The sequence below is a fragment of the Paramormyrops kingsleyae genome, chromosome 13 (genome assembly GCF_048594095.1).
Source record: "Paramormyrops kingsleyae isolate MSU_618 chromosome 13, PKINGS_0.4, whole genome shotgun sequence".
Classification (NCBI taxonomy): Eukaryota; Metazoa; Chordata; class Actinopteri; order Osteoglossiformes; family Mormyridae; genus Paramormyrops; species Paramormyrops kingsleyae.
Window position 1 is genome coordinate 15,794,811 of NC_132809.1, and position 17,495 is coordinate 15,812,305.

At 46.1% G+C, this 17,495-nt stretch overlaps 2 protein-coding genes across 2 annotated transcripts; both read right to left on the reverse strand.

The window, feature by feature from the left end:
- Positions 1–9,911: 9,911 nt before the first annotated feature.
- Positions 9,912–10,016, reverse strand: LOC111859908 (cortexin domain-containing 1 protein; the record flags this gene model as incomplete). The annotated part of the gene is made up of 1 exon (XM_023843050.1): positions 9,912–10,016. A coding segment is annotated over one exon (105 nt), but the record flags the coding sequence as incomplete, so codon positions are not given.
- Positions 10,017–10,064: 48 nt separating this feature from the next.
- Positions 10,065–17,257, reverse strand: LOC111859909 (cortexin domain-containing 1 protein-like). The gene is made up of 2 exons (XM_023843051.2): positions 17,193–17,257; positions 10,065–10,293 (listed from the first exon to the last, which is right to left on the reverse strand). Exon 2 carries the CDS (start codon positions 10,278–10,280, stop codon positions 10,065–10,067), a length of 216 nt encoding a protein of 71 aa, XP_023698819.2. The 5' UTR covers positions 10,281–10,293; positions 17,193–17,257.
- Between the last annotated feature and the right edge of the window lie 238 nt (positions 17,258–17,495).

A 17,495-nucleotide genomic window follows, 5' to 3' on the forward strand; every position in this document is an offset into this window, starting at 1 on the left:
GTGCCTGTCCTGCCTTGTCTTGCCTCTGATCCCTCACTATGCCTGTCCTGCTCTGTCTTGCCTCTGATCCCTCACTGTGCCTGTCCTGCTCTGTCTTGCCTCTGATCCCTCACTTTGTCTGTCCTGCCCTGTCTTGCCTCTGATCCCTCACTATGCCTGTCCTGCCCTGTCTTGCCTCTGATCCCTCACTATGCCTGTCCTGAACTGTCTTGCCTCTGATCCCTCACTATGCCTGTCCTGAACTGTCTTGCCTCTGATCCCTCACTATGCCTGTCCTGCCCTGTCTTGCCTCTGATCCCTCACTATGCCTGTCCTGCCCTGTCTTGCCTCTGATCCCTCACTATGCCTGTCCTGCTCTGTCTTGCCTCTGATCCCTCACTGTGCCTGTCCTGCTCTGTCTTGCCTCTGATCCCTCACTATGCCTGTTCTGAACTGTCTTGCCTCTGATCCCTCACTATGCCTGTCCTGCTCTGTCTTGCCTCTGATCTCTCACTGTGCCTGTCCTGCTCTGTCTTGCCTCTGATCCCTCACTATGCCTGTCCTGCTCTGTCTTGCCTCTGATCCCTCACTATGCCTGTCCTGCCCTGTCTTGCCTCTGATCCCTCACTGTGCCTGTCCTGAACTGTCTTGCCTCTGATCCCTCACTGTGCCTGTCCTGCTCTGTCTTGCCTCTGGTCCCTCACTATGCCTGTCCTGCTCTGTCTTGCCTCTGGTCCCTCACTGTGCCTGTCCTGCCCTGTCTTGCCTCTGATCCCTCACTGTGCCTGTCCTGCCCTGTCTTGCCTCTGATCCCTCACTGTGCCTGTCCTGCCCTGTCTTGCCTCTGATCCCTCACTGTGCCTGTCCTGCCCTGTCTTGCCTCTGATCCCTCACTGTGCCTGTCCTGCCCTGTCTTGCCTCTGATCCCTCACTGTGCCTGTCCTGCCCTGTCTTGCCTCTGATCCCTCACTTTGCCTGTCCTGAACTGTCTTGCCTCTGATCCCTCACTGTGCCTGTCCTGCCCTGTCTTGCCTCTGATCCCTCACTGTGCCTGTCCTGCCCTGTCTTGCCTCTGATCCCTCACTATGCCTGTCCTGTTCCGTTCACCAGCAAGTTTTATTCTCTTTAATTGCCTTTAATTTAATGTACCATTAATGTCCCTTTAATTCCCTTTAAAATTAGATTTTGGTAAATCGATCTTTTACTCTAAATCAACCCCCCCCCTAGATCAAAGACCTGACCTGTTGTTTGCATGTCCCCCTTGAGTTGCGTGGTGAACCCAGTTTCCTCTGGCAATCCGATGATGTGTGGTTAGGTGAATTTGCCATTACATGTGAGAGCATGTGCCCAGTGATGGACTGGCATCCTGTCCAGGGTGTTCTCTGCCTTCTGCCCTGTGTGCTTCCTGGCAGAGCATAGAGTGTCCCTGTACTAAATGAGCAGTTGGTAGATTAATGGATGGATGGATGGAGAATCAGGCGCTGTGACGTTAATTCCTGAGTTTGATCTTTATATGTGTTTGGGTTAACAAAAGAGATTTTCTTGACACTTACTTTTTCCTCCCATAACTCATTGCTCATATAAAAGGTAAAGTTTAGGTTATAATAAGGTACTCTTTCGGAATTTTTGGGAATGACATTCTAGTGATTAATACCTAAAGTAGAAATGATACAAGTGTCCTCATTTTATTACCGGAACTAATATATGCATTATTGCTTACAAAGCAAATAACAGTGTGTATTGCAGAGGCAAACTTCTATTTCTCTGTGTTGACAGTGATGTAAAGTTTATCTCTGTATAGTGACTATGGGTGACAAGATGATGAGATGTGTCTTCCTGTCACCTGATCGAGAGGTTGATTCTAATTGTGTGATTCTGTTCCCTTAATGTCTGTTCTGCAAAGTTTGGCTGCAATGAGACTCCCTGAGTCCTCTCAGAAGAGACCACTTGCTCAAAAAAAAAATGAGCGTAGGGTTATTTATCCCCCACAAGAGGGCACTGTGTCGCACTACAGTGCATGTGAAAATTGTTTTGGGTGAACACCTCAGGTAATTACACAGGATCATGCCACCAATGTGGGCATCGTGTTTCCAGGGGAGGAAGACTTCTGATGGCTACCTGGTAATGCCATCTGTTCTAATAATGTTCACCGCGTGTCGCCCTCTCCCTGAGTAATTCATGAGTCTGTTGGGTTTTTGGGGAATAGTTGGCAGTCAAACCCTGTTATAGCATGAAATATGAGTGTAGGATCTATGAGGAATGGTTGATGGACGGAGTCCAGGCCTTAATGAGGTTCATGACTGGGCTTTTTTGTCTAAAATAAGTTGGGTGAAGCCGAAAGGTGGATGTACAGTATACTGAGCCTGCCTATAGTTGACCATGGAGCTGTCTGTCATGAGCCACACAAAGCCAGATCCTACAAAACAGGCACAAGCTGTCTTCAGATGGTCTGCTGAGCTCGTTGCTGCCCAGGTCATTTCGCATGGCAGAGACTCACTTTGGGTTGATTCCTCCAGTCACAGTAGAGTCACCATTGTTTGTGCCAAGTCGGTGGCTTGGCATTGAACTGGACTTGATGAGTCCATATCATGTACTGGTTGCAGTGAGTTGACTGCAGTGTTTTAACATTAAAAATCCAAAACTCCAGAGTCATGATTAAATAATGGCGGTATGACAGGAACAATCAATAATTAAGCAGCTGAATATGTCATTAGCTTGTCACTGGCTTTTGCGTAGAAGAGAGTGGAAACGCCATTTACTTGTCAGGCTTTTCTTAGACCAAATCACTATATTGCCTTTTTACTGCCACCTGGTCAGTAATATTGTACAGTACAGTAGTAGTGTTGAACTGGTTGTTCAAACTTGACAGGAAGGTTATCTCTTCTGACCTCTGACCTTTCTTTGTTAGTCCGGGAAACAGGCTAGGAAGTTCACCGCCATCAAAAGTGCCCATGAGCGTGACTTTGGGATGGTCCCGATGAGCGAGCAGGGCCGTGACAGTCATCCGTGATGTCACACCTCTATGTGGCCCTAGAAACAGGGCGATAGTAATGACGACTAGAGTAATGAGGGATGTGTGTTTAATCTGAGGCTTAGCTACAGACAAGCCTGAATTTCAGTGCCTGGCACCAGTTTGGTAAGCAGCTGTTCTAGTAGAGCTCCCCTGAATCCTGCCATCCCACACAACCTGAGAGGTCCATAGAGGCGGAGCTCTTGGGTACAGGGACACTGGGCTGTCAGCTGTAGGCCCTAAAGCCTCTGTGGCTGTAGCTTCTGGGCAAATGGCCTCTGCACTATCCACTTTCCTCCTCGCCAGCTCCCAATATCTAGTCCTCCTGGGGCATTTTCTTGGGTAGAGCTTTAGGATGACCGTTCCTGTCGCAAAGGCCCGAGAACAGGGGAGGCCTCGCTAATAATATCTGCTTGATGACCTTGATGACGAAAGAACCCAGGAACCCAGATATGCCAGTTCACAGTAAAGGCTTAGGTCACTCCAGGTGGCGCAGTGAATGAGTCATGTGACAGTCATGTGACATGGCAATGGGGCTTGATTCAGGGCACACTGCCTGATTATGCCCCAACTACCCTACCTTACTATCATGTGTATATGTTTGTATGTATACATGTAGGTTATTTTGCTGTTGGAATCAGCGGTGACTGTGTTTATATCCAGCTGTTTGCCCCTCCCCCTACATTGTGCCCATGTTGCTGCCCAGCCTGTGCCAGGGTGAGACCTACAAGTCTGCTAACAGCCTCTCCATCTCCACGCGAGGTTCCTCACTCCACATCCTGCCAATCTGCAGCCCATCCGTCTCTGTTAAGACGGAAACTACAGAAGCTGTCAGCTGTGAAAAACAGGCCATGTTGCTCACTGTAATTATTTCGTTTGACTGATTGTACTGTAGAACACGGTTCTAATTCCTTTGCTTGCATTGCAGTTTATGGCTGTGATGAAGGAGATGGTGGGTGTTACAGAGGATTTGATTTTGTGCTGGCTTCGTGGACGCTGTTTCTTGAGAGCTTGACTGTGGGATCCCGTCGGGCTGATGGATCGTCCTGATCTGGCTGAGTTTACTGGAAGCTGTTGTGATATACCTGCTCCCAAATCGTCCCTCTTCCCCAGATAGCCTGTGAGTGATGCCATTTTACTCACCCTGAGATAGAGCAGAGCAACAATGAGGTCTCTGTGACAACAGGTCTCGGTCAGGGTCCTTATTTGTGAGGAAACTTGTAGGCTGTCCTCAGCGTCAAGTCATGGATTTAGTTTTGTAAGTTTTCCGCATGTTTTAAGTCTTCTTTTGAGATGGGGGATCAGTAACAAGCAGGGGAGGAACATGAAGTGAATTTAAAGATTCGTGCCAGAAACCCAGATTTAACCGATTAGCTCCAGCTCTCAGTTAAGGATTGTGAGGGTCTGTTCTGCCTGGAAAGCTCTCCAGCGCTTGTCGTGGATTTTCATAAGAATTTCAGTGTGTTCCTCGGAACACGTGTGACATTAAAAACTTGGATCTTGAAACTTGACCCTCATATAGCAGCTGATTTGCTTGCGCTGCTAATGGCTGCAGAGACCGAACGGGAGATCTCCGAACCTCCCTGCACTGCCTGAGTGCTGCCTGGCTGTCTGACTGATGGAATGGCCACTGCGTGTGTGTCTGTAGGCACTGGGATGTGTGCAGTTAGACCAATTTGTCCCTTTTCATGTTGCTGTTGTGGAGACTGAAAGTTTTGGCTCAAAGTTTGAGTTGTCATGGGCGGGGTCTGCAGGGATCAAGCCGAAAACGAAGCCTTTCCAGCATGAAGGAGTGGAGGTAATCTTTACAGGAACGGGGATTAAATACCATTTAAGCAGCCTTTTCATGTAAGCTGCGACCATGTGGATGAGCAGTGAGTGAAGTCATGTGACTGTGTTGATATGAATATCGCAGTGCCTGGCCCTGCACTGAGTAACACCTCCAGGTCTCGCAGAATACAAAGTGCGTCGAGGCCCTTGCCAAGCAAGGATCGTGCCTGAACTGCAGCCATAATGTCTCATCATTGTTCCTGACCTAGTCCGTAGGGGGTGCTCAAGAATCATAAAGATAGTGTCCCAAACGTCCTTATCGGTATCAATTCACATTAACTTGGTCTTCTGACGCTTTTATCCAAAGCAACGTAGCATAGAGGGAAGGGTTACGTTTTACGTGTGCTCCCTGGGTTTTGAACACGAAGGCTTTGTGTATTGTGCTACTTGTTGAACCACAAGAGCTTTTTTCGCAGCTGCTCTGTGCAGATAGAGATGTGGTACAAGAGTACAAACTGATGTATGTGCAGACCAGCTTAGAGGCTCACTGCAATTTTAACAGTATTCTGTAATACGGATGCAGTTTTATTTTAAATCTTATACTTGAAGGGCAGTTTTAATTTTATATTAGCATGTTTTTCATCAGCGATGCAGTGACATCAGTTTTCGTGAGGGATTTTGGCTGCCTGGTTTTGTTTTCTGTGGTTAACAGATTAATTAATTTTAAAATGAACTTATGCTACCAATGTTTATTACCGCAGCCTAACAGCTGTGTGAATAAGCCAGCAGGCTGCAGGTGCTGCATGTTCTCCAGAAGATGCTCCTCCCTTTTGGGATGTGCTCAGATCTCTCTCTTATCCCACAGCTGTTGGCAGTAACTAGCGTATCCAACTGCAAAGCAGAATTTGTCTTCATTAGGAACTGGACTGAACCGGCAGTCTGTGTTGCCATGAAAAAGGTTGGGTCAATTAAAAGCATGTAATTTGGGAAATCGTTTGGTTGATTGTAAATGCTGCTGTTCCTGTTGGTATTTCAGAAAGGTGTGTTTGGTGAGACTGTATCTCGGGGCTGACCGTCAGGTGAGGGAGAGGTACGGCGAGTGTCGGAGCTCCTCCAGTGACAGGCGGAACCCGGAGAGTTCTGCTGAATCAGAATGGTGCATGATTAATCAGATGGCCTTGTACCCTCCTCCGTGCCGCCATAAAAACTCAGTGCTCAGGGAGCCGTAACTATTCTACGAATAAATAACCTTCTGCATAAATAAGTCATGGGCGCTAGTGCAGAGGGAACTGGTCCAGGTTGGTCCGAGTGAGTTAGGAGAAGCTATTAAGCTGCTTTGGTGGAGATACGGCCACCACGGAACCCTCATCATTTTAAGGTGTTCATATCTAATCCAGTGTGAACTGGGCCTTCTAGACGTCTGACGGCTGAAGGATGTGGGTATCTCTGGAAGCTGTATTTCAGTCGGGATCAGAAACCAAAATTCTGCCTTTAAGCTGGACTCCCTTAATCAAAAAGGGTAGTAATGCAAACTCAGACAATGTCCGATTCCTTACGGTTACTGAGGAAATGCGAATAAATGAGGGTATAAAGAGACATGGTGGGCTTGTTGAAGGAGCTAGATGGCGAAGCAGTGTTACATTTCAAAGGGACAGTGTGTAAATGGGTTAAAATCCCACCTGTAAATCGAGGCCTTGGGGTTTTGTATTGTCATAGAGCACAAGGGTTTGCCGTGTGAGGCTGCTGTTGCTGCATTGATGGATAGCACTGACAAATTTACTCTCATTAGTGTAATACCAGAGAAAGGTGCTATATTTACTGATGCTGTTATAAGTACCATTAACAAGTAAGAACTGAACAGTTGTATTATTTGTAAATGTTAAAATAATATGTGAATGCTTTTTTGATGTGGCACAGAGAATCAGAGGGTAGCTTTGTTGCTTCATACTTACCTGGCTTGTGTGTGTGTGTGTGTGTGTGTGTGTGTGTGTGTGGGTTTGTATAGATCACATCTGAGGACCAAATTGTCCCCAAAGTGTAGTCAAACCTGAGATTTCCATACTTTTGAGGTCCCCATTTGGATAACCTCAGTTTTATAAAAATCTGTGAATGCAATCAAAAAAGTAAAAATGGCAGAAGTCTTGTATTTTGTTTGGTTACTTATGCTTAAGGTTAGGGATGGGTGGGGGTTAAGGGTGTCATCGGTGGGATTAGGGTTTTTCCCATAGAAATGAATGGACGGTCCCCATTTAGATAGGAAGACCAACATCCCTGTGATGGCCTGGCATCACGTCCAGGGTGCATCCCGGCCTGCAAGGCCTCCCCTCGCCACCCTCACCATGACCAGTAGTTAGAAATTGGTTTCGTTAAAATGGCTTCTCCATGTGAATAATATAGATCCATTGTTTGAAAAAGTATCCCATGTGTTTCCCATGAACATTAACCTGTAATGTCAAACGCTTTCCCATACTGTCCCCAGAAGATGCGGTTTATGAAAGTATGAAACCCGAATGCGGTCTGAAGTGCAGAGTGTCATCTGAACTGCGTGGGACGGTTCGCATTTCGCGGTGGCTGTGAACTGATAACTCCATACTATTTCCTAGCAATAGTGATGCATCAGAAACGGAGAAGAAAGTGAGCATGAGGAGGGTCGGTAATAACCATCATTTATAAATGCCATCCTGTGACAAATGGCTGGTTCTCGTTAGCATAGCGGGCAGAGCTGAGTCAGCGCGCCCCTGCACTTCCCCACGCATTCGGGACCAGGGCCCAGCAGCCAGACAGCTGCCACAGATGCCTTCGCGTAAACACCGAGCTGCACAAACAAATTCAAGAGGAAAGCAAGCTGCATGGAGCCCAGTCAGCAAAATGACAAGTGTGATCATTTCAAAGAGGAATCTACCACGTCTGGGCGCCAGTGGCTGGATTAGATGCTGAGTGGAAGGAAACATATTTCTCCACAAACACCTTTCAGAGTTTACATCTACAATGGAAACTAATAATTCCCACAGGTGGGAAATTTGTTTCTACGAGGAAAACAAATTTTATTCTCATAAACAAGTTACCCCTTAATATCCTTCCAAAGTAGTTAGTCTAGTTCCCGATGCACTGAATCTCTCCAAAGATGGGGACGTGTGAGTTTTACTCCCACATTTTAAAAGATGGATTAATTTTCCTGTAATTAACTGATGCGTATCTGACCTGGGGTGGAATTGTTACACCATCGCACTTCACAGCACCATGAGCTGTTTGATTAGTTTATCACTTTTCAGCCTTAAACAGTCTTTTCTGCTCATATTTCAGATAACAGGCGGGGATATTTAACGCGACATAAACATGACAAGAGGCCGTGTTCTGCACAAGTGGACCTGAGTGCTGCAGTTAGAAGCACGTTCAGGTTTGAACAAAGGCTCTGCCTGTTTTTTTTTTTTTTTTACTATTTCATGGTTCAGTAAATTTGATAATCATTACTGAAAGACACCAGCCACTCCCTTATAATTATAAAGAATGTGAAAAATAGACGTCGCCTGAAGCTGCGGATGATTTTAATTTGCTGAAGCAGCTGGCGAATGGGAGGAGAGACTTATCCGGAATCGTCTGGGGCCGTGGCACTAACCACAAGCAAAAAAAACCAGACAGTCGGTCAAATGTTATTCAGTATTTTACAAGCATGTCATAGTAATTCACAGCAATTCATCCACAGGGAATCAAAAACTGAGAGAACAAAACAAAAACTTAAAAAAAAATACTCTTAAAAGACTGCAAAGGTGGAGCACCTCTGACAAAAAGTCTATGAGTGTATAAATGACAACCAGAGCTGTAAATAACATTAAAATGTCTATATCTTCCAAAAAAATTGGTATGCATAGGCTGATGCCTGTTTGAATAGGCCTTATTCAGATGACCTGATTTTTTTGCTTGCATACGTAGAGACGTGCTTTATTTTAACGAAGTGTTTTCTGCATACATTGTCCAGGCTTTGTGGGGTTTATCAAGGCTCTTTAGCTTAAGCTCTTCACAGGAGGCTCTTACACTTCCACCAGCATGCACCTTCCATCATGGAATCACCGGGGCAAGCAGTGACTGTTGCATCCTGGGAACAGTGTTACAGAGTGACGTGCTTAGACAGCCAATCAAGAGCATGTATATTGCACTGTTGCTTCGTACCTTCAGGGTTAAGGGTTCAAGTCCTACCTATGCTCTGTGTGTGAAATTTGCATCTTCTCTGCTTGTCGCACATGTTACGTTAAGGTTTGATTGATTAGTGTATGATTATGCTGATATGATGGATTGGCATCCGATCCAGGGTGTGCAGCAGTCGGTGCTGCCTGGGATGGCCTGCAAGCCCACCTGCGACTCAGCAGTTTGAAGATGGATGGATGGATGGATGGATAGATGGAGCGATGGATGGCTATAAATGTCTAAGGGTATTTGTTTGTTAACCTGCAAGTTTGATGATTTACATTGTAGATCCATGAAAAATAGGGTCAGACATTGTGCATTAATTACAGCAGTTCTGTGTATTACTCTGTCCCCCTACTGCCTGCAGTCTTGCCTTTGTAATCTTGCTTAATAGAACAGAAGGTCCTTCTCCGGAAGACAAGAGGATATGAATGCTGAAGAGGTTAATGGGGGTGGGGGTAGTGTATGTGTGTGTGTGTGGGGCAGGGGGTCCTGCACAAGAATTTTGACTCTTCATTAGACTCCTCATATCCTCCTTGTTTTCACGTTGAAAAGATTTCTGCAGACTTAATGAATTATGGTTATTTGATCCCTTAGGAGTGGAGCTAGAATGGGAAATTATTATTGATTTATGTATAAGCAGACCAACACAGTCCTATAACTAAATGTGTTTTTCACCATTACATCTGCTAGACCTGGGTGAGAGAGTTCCATAATATTGGTCCACATGCAAGAAGATAAATTGGATTCCCCAGTTGGAGTGGGTTCAGTGTAATCAGTTTAGCCAATCAGAGTGAGCCCAGGTTTTGGCTTGTTCAGTCTGAGTGGGCGTAAGGCAATTCTCACCCTCCACTCACACAGAGGTGCCAAGATGGTGGCAGGCCGGCTTTGCCCTTCGAGTGGAGCGTAAACCTCACAGGCAGAGGAAGTGACATCGCTGGTCCTGTCAGTAGAGCTTGGCTTGGTTCAGCTAGTCATCCAGGTGCTGCTCTTCCCAGGTGGAGGTAGGGATGGCACTGTAGGGGTCCATTATGACCCTCGCACAGCGGATTATCATGGCCACCAGCAGGAGACAGAGGAAGTGACATCGCTGGTCCTGTCAGTAGAGCTTGGCTTGATTCAGCTAGTCATCCAGGTGCTGCTCTTCCCAGGTGGAGGTAGGGATGGCGCTGTAGGGGTCCATTATGACCCTCGCACAGCGGATTATCATGGCCACCAGCAGGAGGCACAGGAAGACGATACATGCCAGTGTCAAGCCCTGGTCCACGTCCACATATACAGGGTCAGGTGTGATCTCCTCCATGGCCTGGGTCTGAACCTGGGGCATCACAGCTACCATCTTCTTGTTTCATCTGGGTGAAATAAACAACACAGGCTGATGTTAGATATCAACAAATGGCCATTACACCCACAAGAACTTTTATGACATCGGAAGCATAGAATTACCCAAAACGTCTTGATATGCATACCAAGATATTTTGGACAATTCTACGCTTCCAACTTTGAAGAAAAGTTTTGGGGAAGGCCCTTTTCTGTTCCAGCTTGATTGTGACCCTATGCGCAAAGCAAGGTCTATAAAGACATGGTTGGGTGAGTTTGGTAGGGAAGAACTTGACTGGCCCACACAGAACCCAGACCTCAGCCCCATCAAACACCTTTGGGATGAACTAGAATGGAGATTGTGAGCCAGGCCTTCACATCCAACATCAGTGTCTGACCTCACAAATGCTCTTCTGGATGAATGGGCAAAAATTCCCACAGACACACTCCACAATCTTGTGGAAAGCCTCCCCAGAAGAGTGGCAGCTGCTATAGCTGCAAAGGGGGACCAACCCTGTACTGATGCCTATGGATTTATAATGGGACGTCATCAAAGTTCCTGTGGGTGTAATGGCCAGGTGTCCATGGAGTATAATAGACATGTGATCGAACCACTGGATGCACACTGCAGCACACAAGCTCCAGCTGCTCTGTATTTTCATACTGAAATGTTTCCTTTCACGTAATCTTCTCTGCATGTTCTTATAGCCATAAATCGTGTTCATATTTGTTCTGGCACACAGGAAGTTTTCTTCATTTTTATGGCACTGAGCAAACACACTCATCTGTATGAGTATCAGTGTAGAATCATTTAGTAGAAATCGTCATTCAATACTGAAATTCTCTGGAGGCCACTGTAAGAAAGAACAACACAAGAGTAATTTCATAGTGTTTATTATTGTATTCTTTATCATATTAATGGATTTTTTCCTTTGAATGGTGATTAAGCATATTTTTACCACACATTTTGGCTGAAAGCAGTGTAAATGTTGATCCCACATCCAGAACGGACTCCAACTGAGGACAGTCCTGATGGACACCGTAGGAGAGAGTCAGCAAATTCGCGCGTTAAGTTTTATAGAGCAGACGACTCAGTGAGAGTCACCATGTGCAGAGTCACAGCTGTTGAATAAGTGAGCACTTACTAAGGAGTGACAAAAAAAAAAGGCACATTAAAGAGAAAGATGTACTCAGATCAGAACGGAAACTGTACTGTTGAGAAGATTTCTTCAGCTAGGACCATGCAGTATGAGTGGGTACGGCCTACACTCCCTGAAAGTGTCTGCGAAACAGATGCCGTTGGCCGGGGGCCAGGTACCACATGCGGGTCAGCTCAGGTCTGGCCACGCTGCTGTTCTGTTTGCATTTTATTGCGAATGTGATTTCGCAGTTAGGGCCAATATCTGTGCATCTATATGGCCAGTGTCAGGCAAATGAATTAAAGGCATTAATAAATCTTATTGACTGTACAGCAGCTAAATCAACAGAACTCTTTTATATGTATAGAGGACTGTGATCTATCAGGATGTCATTTTCAATTCTGGTGCATAAAATGGCTGTACACTGTATAATTACACTCTGGATGGAGCTCTGAGGAGACCATATCCAGGAGAAGAGCCAGAACCTGGCCCCACACTTCTTTCTTTCGGTTTTCATCGTCACTGTTGTATTGGGTGTGTAAATGCATCTGAAAACAACTGATATAGATATTTAGTATGCAGTAATTCACATTTAACTCCTGGAATAATCAAATTCAATCGTTGTTTCATTCATCTGTAGTTTTGAGGCATCATCATATCAACCAACAAACTGATTTATCAATATTACAGGAAAATATTAATGGTCACACTTAGTGGAAGGTGAACATTACACTATATGGACAAAGGTATTGGGACACCTGGCCATTACACCTACAGGAACTATGGAGTTGCTCACCTCTTTGCAGCTATAACAACTGCCACTCTTCTGGTTTGCAGACCAAGATGTTTTGGACAATTCAATGCTTCTAAATTTATGGGGGACAGTTTGGGGAAGGCCATTTTCTATTCCTGCATGACTGTGCCCTAGTGCACAATGCAAGGTCCATAAAGACATGGTTGGGTGAGCTTGGTGTGGAAGAACTTGACTGGTCTACACAGAACCACCTGACCTCAACTCCACCAAACACCTTTGGTATGAACTAGAATGGAGATTCACATGGCCTTCACATTCAACATCAGTGCCTGACCTCTCAAATGCTCTTCTAGAAAAATGGGCAAAAATTCCCCCAGACACACTCCATAAACCTGTGGAAAGCCTCCCCAGAAGAGTGGCAGCTGTTATAGCTGCAAAGGGGAGACCGACTCCTTATTGATGCCTATGGATTTAGAATGGGACGTCATAAAAGTTCCTGTGGGTATAATGGCCAAGTGTCCCAATACTTCTGTCCATGTAGTGTATGTTCAAACCTTTATCTAGGGTGAAAATGGCGGGAAGCAAGCGAGACAAAATCATGGCTTAAACAAAGGCTTGAAAGCAGCTGACTGGACCAAAGGGCATTTCTTTCACGGGGAGCCGCTCACCTTGTGAGGTGGGGGAGCGGGGTGCCTGTAGGGGCCGGTGGCAAAACGAATGGCACTAAGTGGTATAGAGAGATGCCAGATAGCAGCCTGATGGTGTCAGTGCAGGGCCAGACCTGGTTGCACGTTAGTCATCACTGGCTCAGAAGAGCGGGCTGACGGTGGAGTTCTAGCATCATACATTATCTTTGATGCCAATAGCGAACACTTGCAGCCACTTTTAATCAATTGTACCTCTCACACCTCACAGTGTTTGAAAAACAGCCATTTTCCCAGATATTTATTTAAATACATGACATTCTTTTTGAATGGTACCAGCCCACACCACAGATACAAATAGTTATGAGAATTTGTACCCGGTAATCTTTGTCGTCAGGGATTACCTCCTTGAGAAAAAGCAATATCAGTATACGCATAATTAGTGTATAGGAATTAAAGAGCAGACTTTCGCATTGGAGTCTGATGGCTGATAAGATCTCTTTGAAGAATAAATAAAATCCACTGCAAACCGAATGCCTTCTACTGTTGTGCATTTGAATCTGTGGGATTTGGACAATTATCAACTACAGTACACTGTCAGAAAAAAGAGTATCAGTTTGTACTTTTGCTTGTCACTGGGGCTGTACCCTCAAGGGTCTGCCAATTGTACCCTTAGTTGTAAGTACTTGTACCTTTTAAGGTACAGAAATGGACTCTGAGGAACATAATAATAACTTTATTTGTCAGGTGGGTTTCAAACCAACAACCCTGCTGGTGTGAGGTAACAGTGCTGCACTCCCTATGTAGAGATTTGCATTCGCATCGCCCAATACGTTTAGATAAACGGGTGAAAAGGGACAAAAATGAGTAACCCTCTGCAGATAATTCAACAGCTGCTAAAGGCTAATGGTGTACAGGAGTGTGGATATTGACTGCAGGTTTCAATGCCAAGCTGGGGCAGGAAATGAAATACAGGGAGCCTCTGACTTGGCACCATCTGGGTGTAGAAATGAACCTTGGCCCCGTAAATCGCCCTCCGTGCCATGCTGCCTGGCCAGTAGGCCTCTTTATCCTTTCATACCTCCGTGTTTGAAGGTAGCGTTTCCCAACCTGATCTGAACCAGGAGCCAGGAGGGAGCAGAAACATGGACTTTCTGGGGATCCGGGGTGGGAAACACTGGTCTAAGGTCACAGTTCCTCCATCCCGATGAGGAGCTGCTGTAAATCACGATAGAAGTCCTCAGCTGAGTTCCATGGACATAGAACACCTTCCTTTGGTAAATTCATCTTCTGTACATTTGTTGGTCTGTACATCTGTGGTCCTCTGTGTTTCTGTCAGTATTCGTCTCTGCATTCATGTTTGTGTTGCTCTTTTGCTTGCAGTCTCTCTGTCCCTGTCTATTGCATTTCTGTGCTTCTCTGTTAATGTTTTCTTCATATTAATGCGTCCTGTGTTGCTCTTTACTGAGCGGGTCTTTCAAACAGTTGCTCGAGCCTGAGTCAAAGATCGCTGTCTTACTGAAGCTGAACATGAAAACATCGTCATGCTACCATGGCAGCGGGAACGCCCAGGATCCAAGAGTCTGCTACAGATTTATACCACAGAAACACCCTGCAGAAAAATGCAGGACAACTGTGTTTCCTCCAGATGCCACTGAGATAGCCCATAACCTGATCTGATCTCAGATCAGGTGATACCAGGTGTGCAGGCTGCAGAGTGTAGCACTCTGAGCTACTACAGGAGCCCGAGGTGAATCAGACAGGTCAACAGCACCATGAACTGCTGTTTGTGTAAAAAGCAGCCAGGAGTTGTGGGCAAGCGTTGGTTTTTTCACAGTTATAAGAAAAGAGAGTATGTGGAAAAACCCTGAGGTTTGTTGTCCAAGTCTCAGAAAAACAGCAGTCTAGGGCAGTGTTTCCCAATCCGGTCCTTGGGAACCCACAGCAGTCTATGTTTTTACTCCTACTGGGATATGGGAGGGAGCAAAAACGTGGACTGTCTGTGGTCCCCAAGGACCGGGTTGGGAAACACTGCCCTAGACTGCTGTTTTTCTGAGACTTTGACGTATTCTCTTTTCTTATATCTGTGAAAAAAACCAGTGCTTGCCCAGAACTGCTGGCTGCTTTTTACAAGAACTAGGGGATGAAGAATGAAGGATGAAGGAGCACAGTTTTGCCCAGCACTGTCTGAAAAATGATATTTATTCTTGTAACTCTGTGACACATTTTCATTGTTTGGGAAATTGAGTGATAGGAGGCTGGTTGCCCTTCACATCACTCCCTATACCACAGCTGGTTGCCCTTCACATCACTCCCTATACCACAGCTGGTTGCCCTTCACATCACACCCTATACCACAGCGGGTTGTCCTTCACATCACTCCCTATACCACAGCTGGTTACCCTTCACATCACTCCCTATACCACAGCTGGTTGCCCTTCACATCACTCCCTATACCACAGCTAGCTCAGAGGCTCCATTAAAGGGTGATCAGACAGCTGCTGCCAAACCTGACAGTGTTGATCACTCTACAGACAGCTCATTTTAGGCTAGGCCCTTTGCACTGATGCCAAGAGGCATTTGTGCCCAGACAAGAGGCTCTTCCCTTGGATGTACCAAAAACAGCCCAGGGGAGACACTAATGATTATTAGCCATCTCATCCCAGCTCATGCCCACCAGCAGTACATACCCAGCACAGTATGGGGGCGCTAAGTCTCTGTGCCTGTGATCGGAAGATTCCCAGTTCGAGCCCTGGCCTCGGCAGAACAGTCACATGTCCGTGGGCCCTTGAGCAAAGCCCTTAACCCCCAGCTCCAGGGGCACCGCACACTGGCTGAACCTGCCTGTGGCCCCCAAGTGCAAGATGGGGTAGGCGAAGACAATTCCAGGGTAGCTGTACTCCTACCTGAGCAAATGGCAAATATAAAATTAATCTTTTATCCAATCCGCTTTACACCTGAAAATCAATCCTACCGGAGGGGAATGCAAGTGCCCCCCAAAACCCAGACACAAGCAGCTCGCCCTTTATTATAAGCTGCTTTGTCTGCTGATGTTCCGCTTGTGTCGGAATGAGCATGCAGATGCCTTCCTGCATTCATGTTACATATCAGTAACATCCTGCCTTTCATAAGGTGCCGTTGTCTTTCTTAATATTTCCTTGCCAAAAACCCACTTTTTGAACAGTTTTTGTGTATGTATTATAGATGACTATATAAATCTGTTTGCTACATTTTCCAAAGGGTTACTCTGCAGTCCATAACTCCCTGTGCTCTGTGTAATTAAATTACAGCCTCGTTCATTTTGGCTGGATAAACTACTGTGGAGCATTGGTCTTGGCCAAGGAAACATGGCCAGGATCCCTTAAGCGGGGATTGATGACAGCGAGCAGGGATGTGTCCGAAACAAACAAGTGCCTCACAACTCGAAGGCAGCTACTGAAAACTAGGGGGCAGCATCACCACCCTGGAATTACAGTGAAGTTGAGATTCAGGGTTGGGTGCAGACTCCTTACAGCAATTATAATTATAGTTCTCCTTAATTGTTCAGTTGTCAAACCATTGTGATGCAATTAAAGCAGACAGTAGTGTAGTCTGTCTGTCCATCTGTCCATTCATACATCTTCCAACTGCTTATTCAGGACAGGGTTACAAGGTACTGGTGTCCAGTGCACACCTCTATTTTGATGTTTAATACTAACAGCAGTACTGGGAAGTGTAACTGCATTAACTGGACTGCAATTTCCTGCATCACTGCAGATTTTATCTATGACCAAGAGCTTCAGCCTCTAGTCTGAATGGTCGCTTTTTATTCGTCTCCGGAGGATAAGATAACAGATTACAAAATACCTGCATCAATCTGATAATGCCCTGGTCCAAAACATGTCTTTAAGGCTAAGGGCCATTTTCATTTAAGCTAGACCATAATTTCATTTAAATGTATAGGAAAGTGCTCTTCCTATCATATTAGACCCCACAACCCAGCCGGATAGAGGCGATGGACCAAAGCTTCTGTAAATGCAGACTACGCTTACCGCCCAATTTGCAGATGCCAGCTTTCTAAGTTACAGACACTGCAGTTGTTTGCAGAAGAAAATGTGACTCCAGCGCACAGGAGTCCCTCACCATATGGAGAGCTTCTGTGGCCACAGAGATCAGCCTTTGCAGCCGTATGGCCCTCGCTGGAGTCCTTCTGCACGGATCCCATGACAGATCCTGGCTGATGTGCTCCTACGGTGCAGCGTGGGCCAGGCTGAGCACTTTCATCATACCATGGATGGGAGGGGGTGAGGTTGCAGAGTAAGAGCACCTGTCGTTCAACTTCTAAACCAAATCTGGAAAAGTCTGGAAAGAATGCAAAACACATCAGGAGGAAGACGGATATGAAGATACTGTACCTGGCAGTCCTTCCATCGCCGGGTAAACCTGAGGTGGTCTCTGGCCCCCCCTGTAGTCGTGTCCGTGGGGCAGGGAGCCAGCAGAAGCTGCCTGCAGCTCCACATGTGTGTGTCTCTGGATTGAGCTTCCAGGGCTGCTCCACTCAGCTCAGCCTGCACACTGTGCGGCTCCTGGACACCACTGCTGCGGAGGGTGTACAGTATATATGTGTGTGTGTGTGTGTGTGTGTGTGTGTGTGTGTGTGTGTGTCTGAGGCTGCTGGAATCCAACTGTGTGTTTGTGCAGAAGGTATACACTTGTGT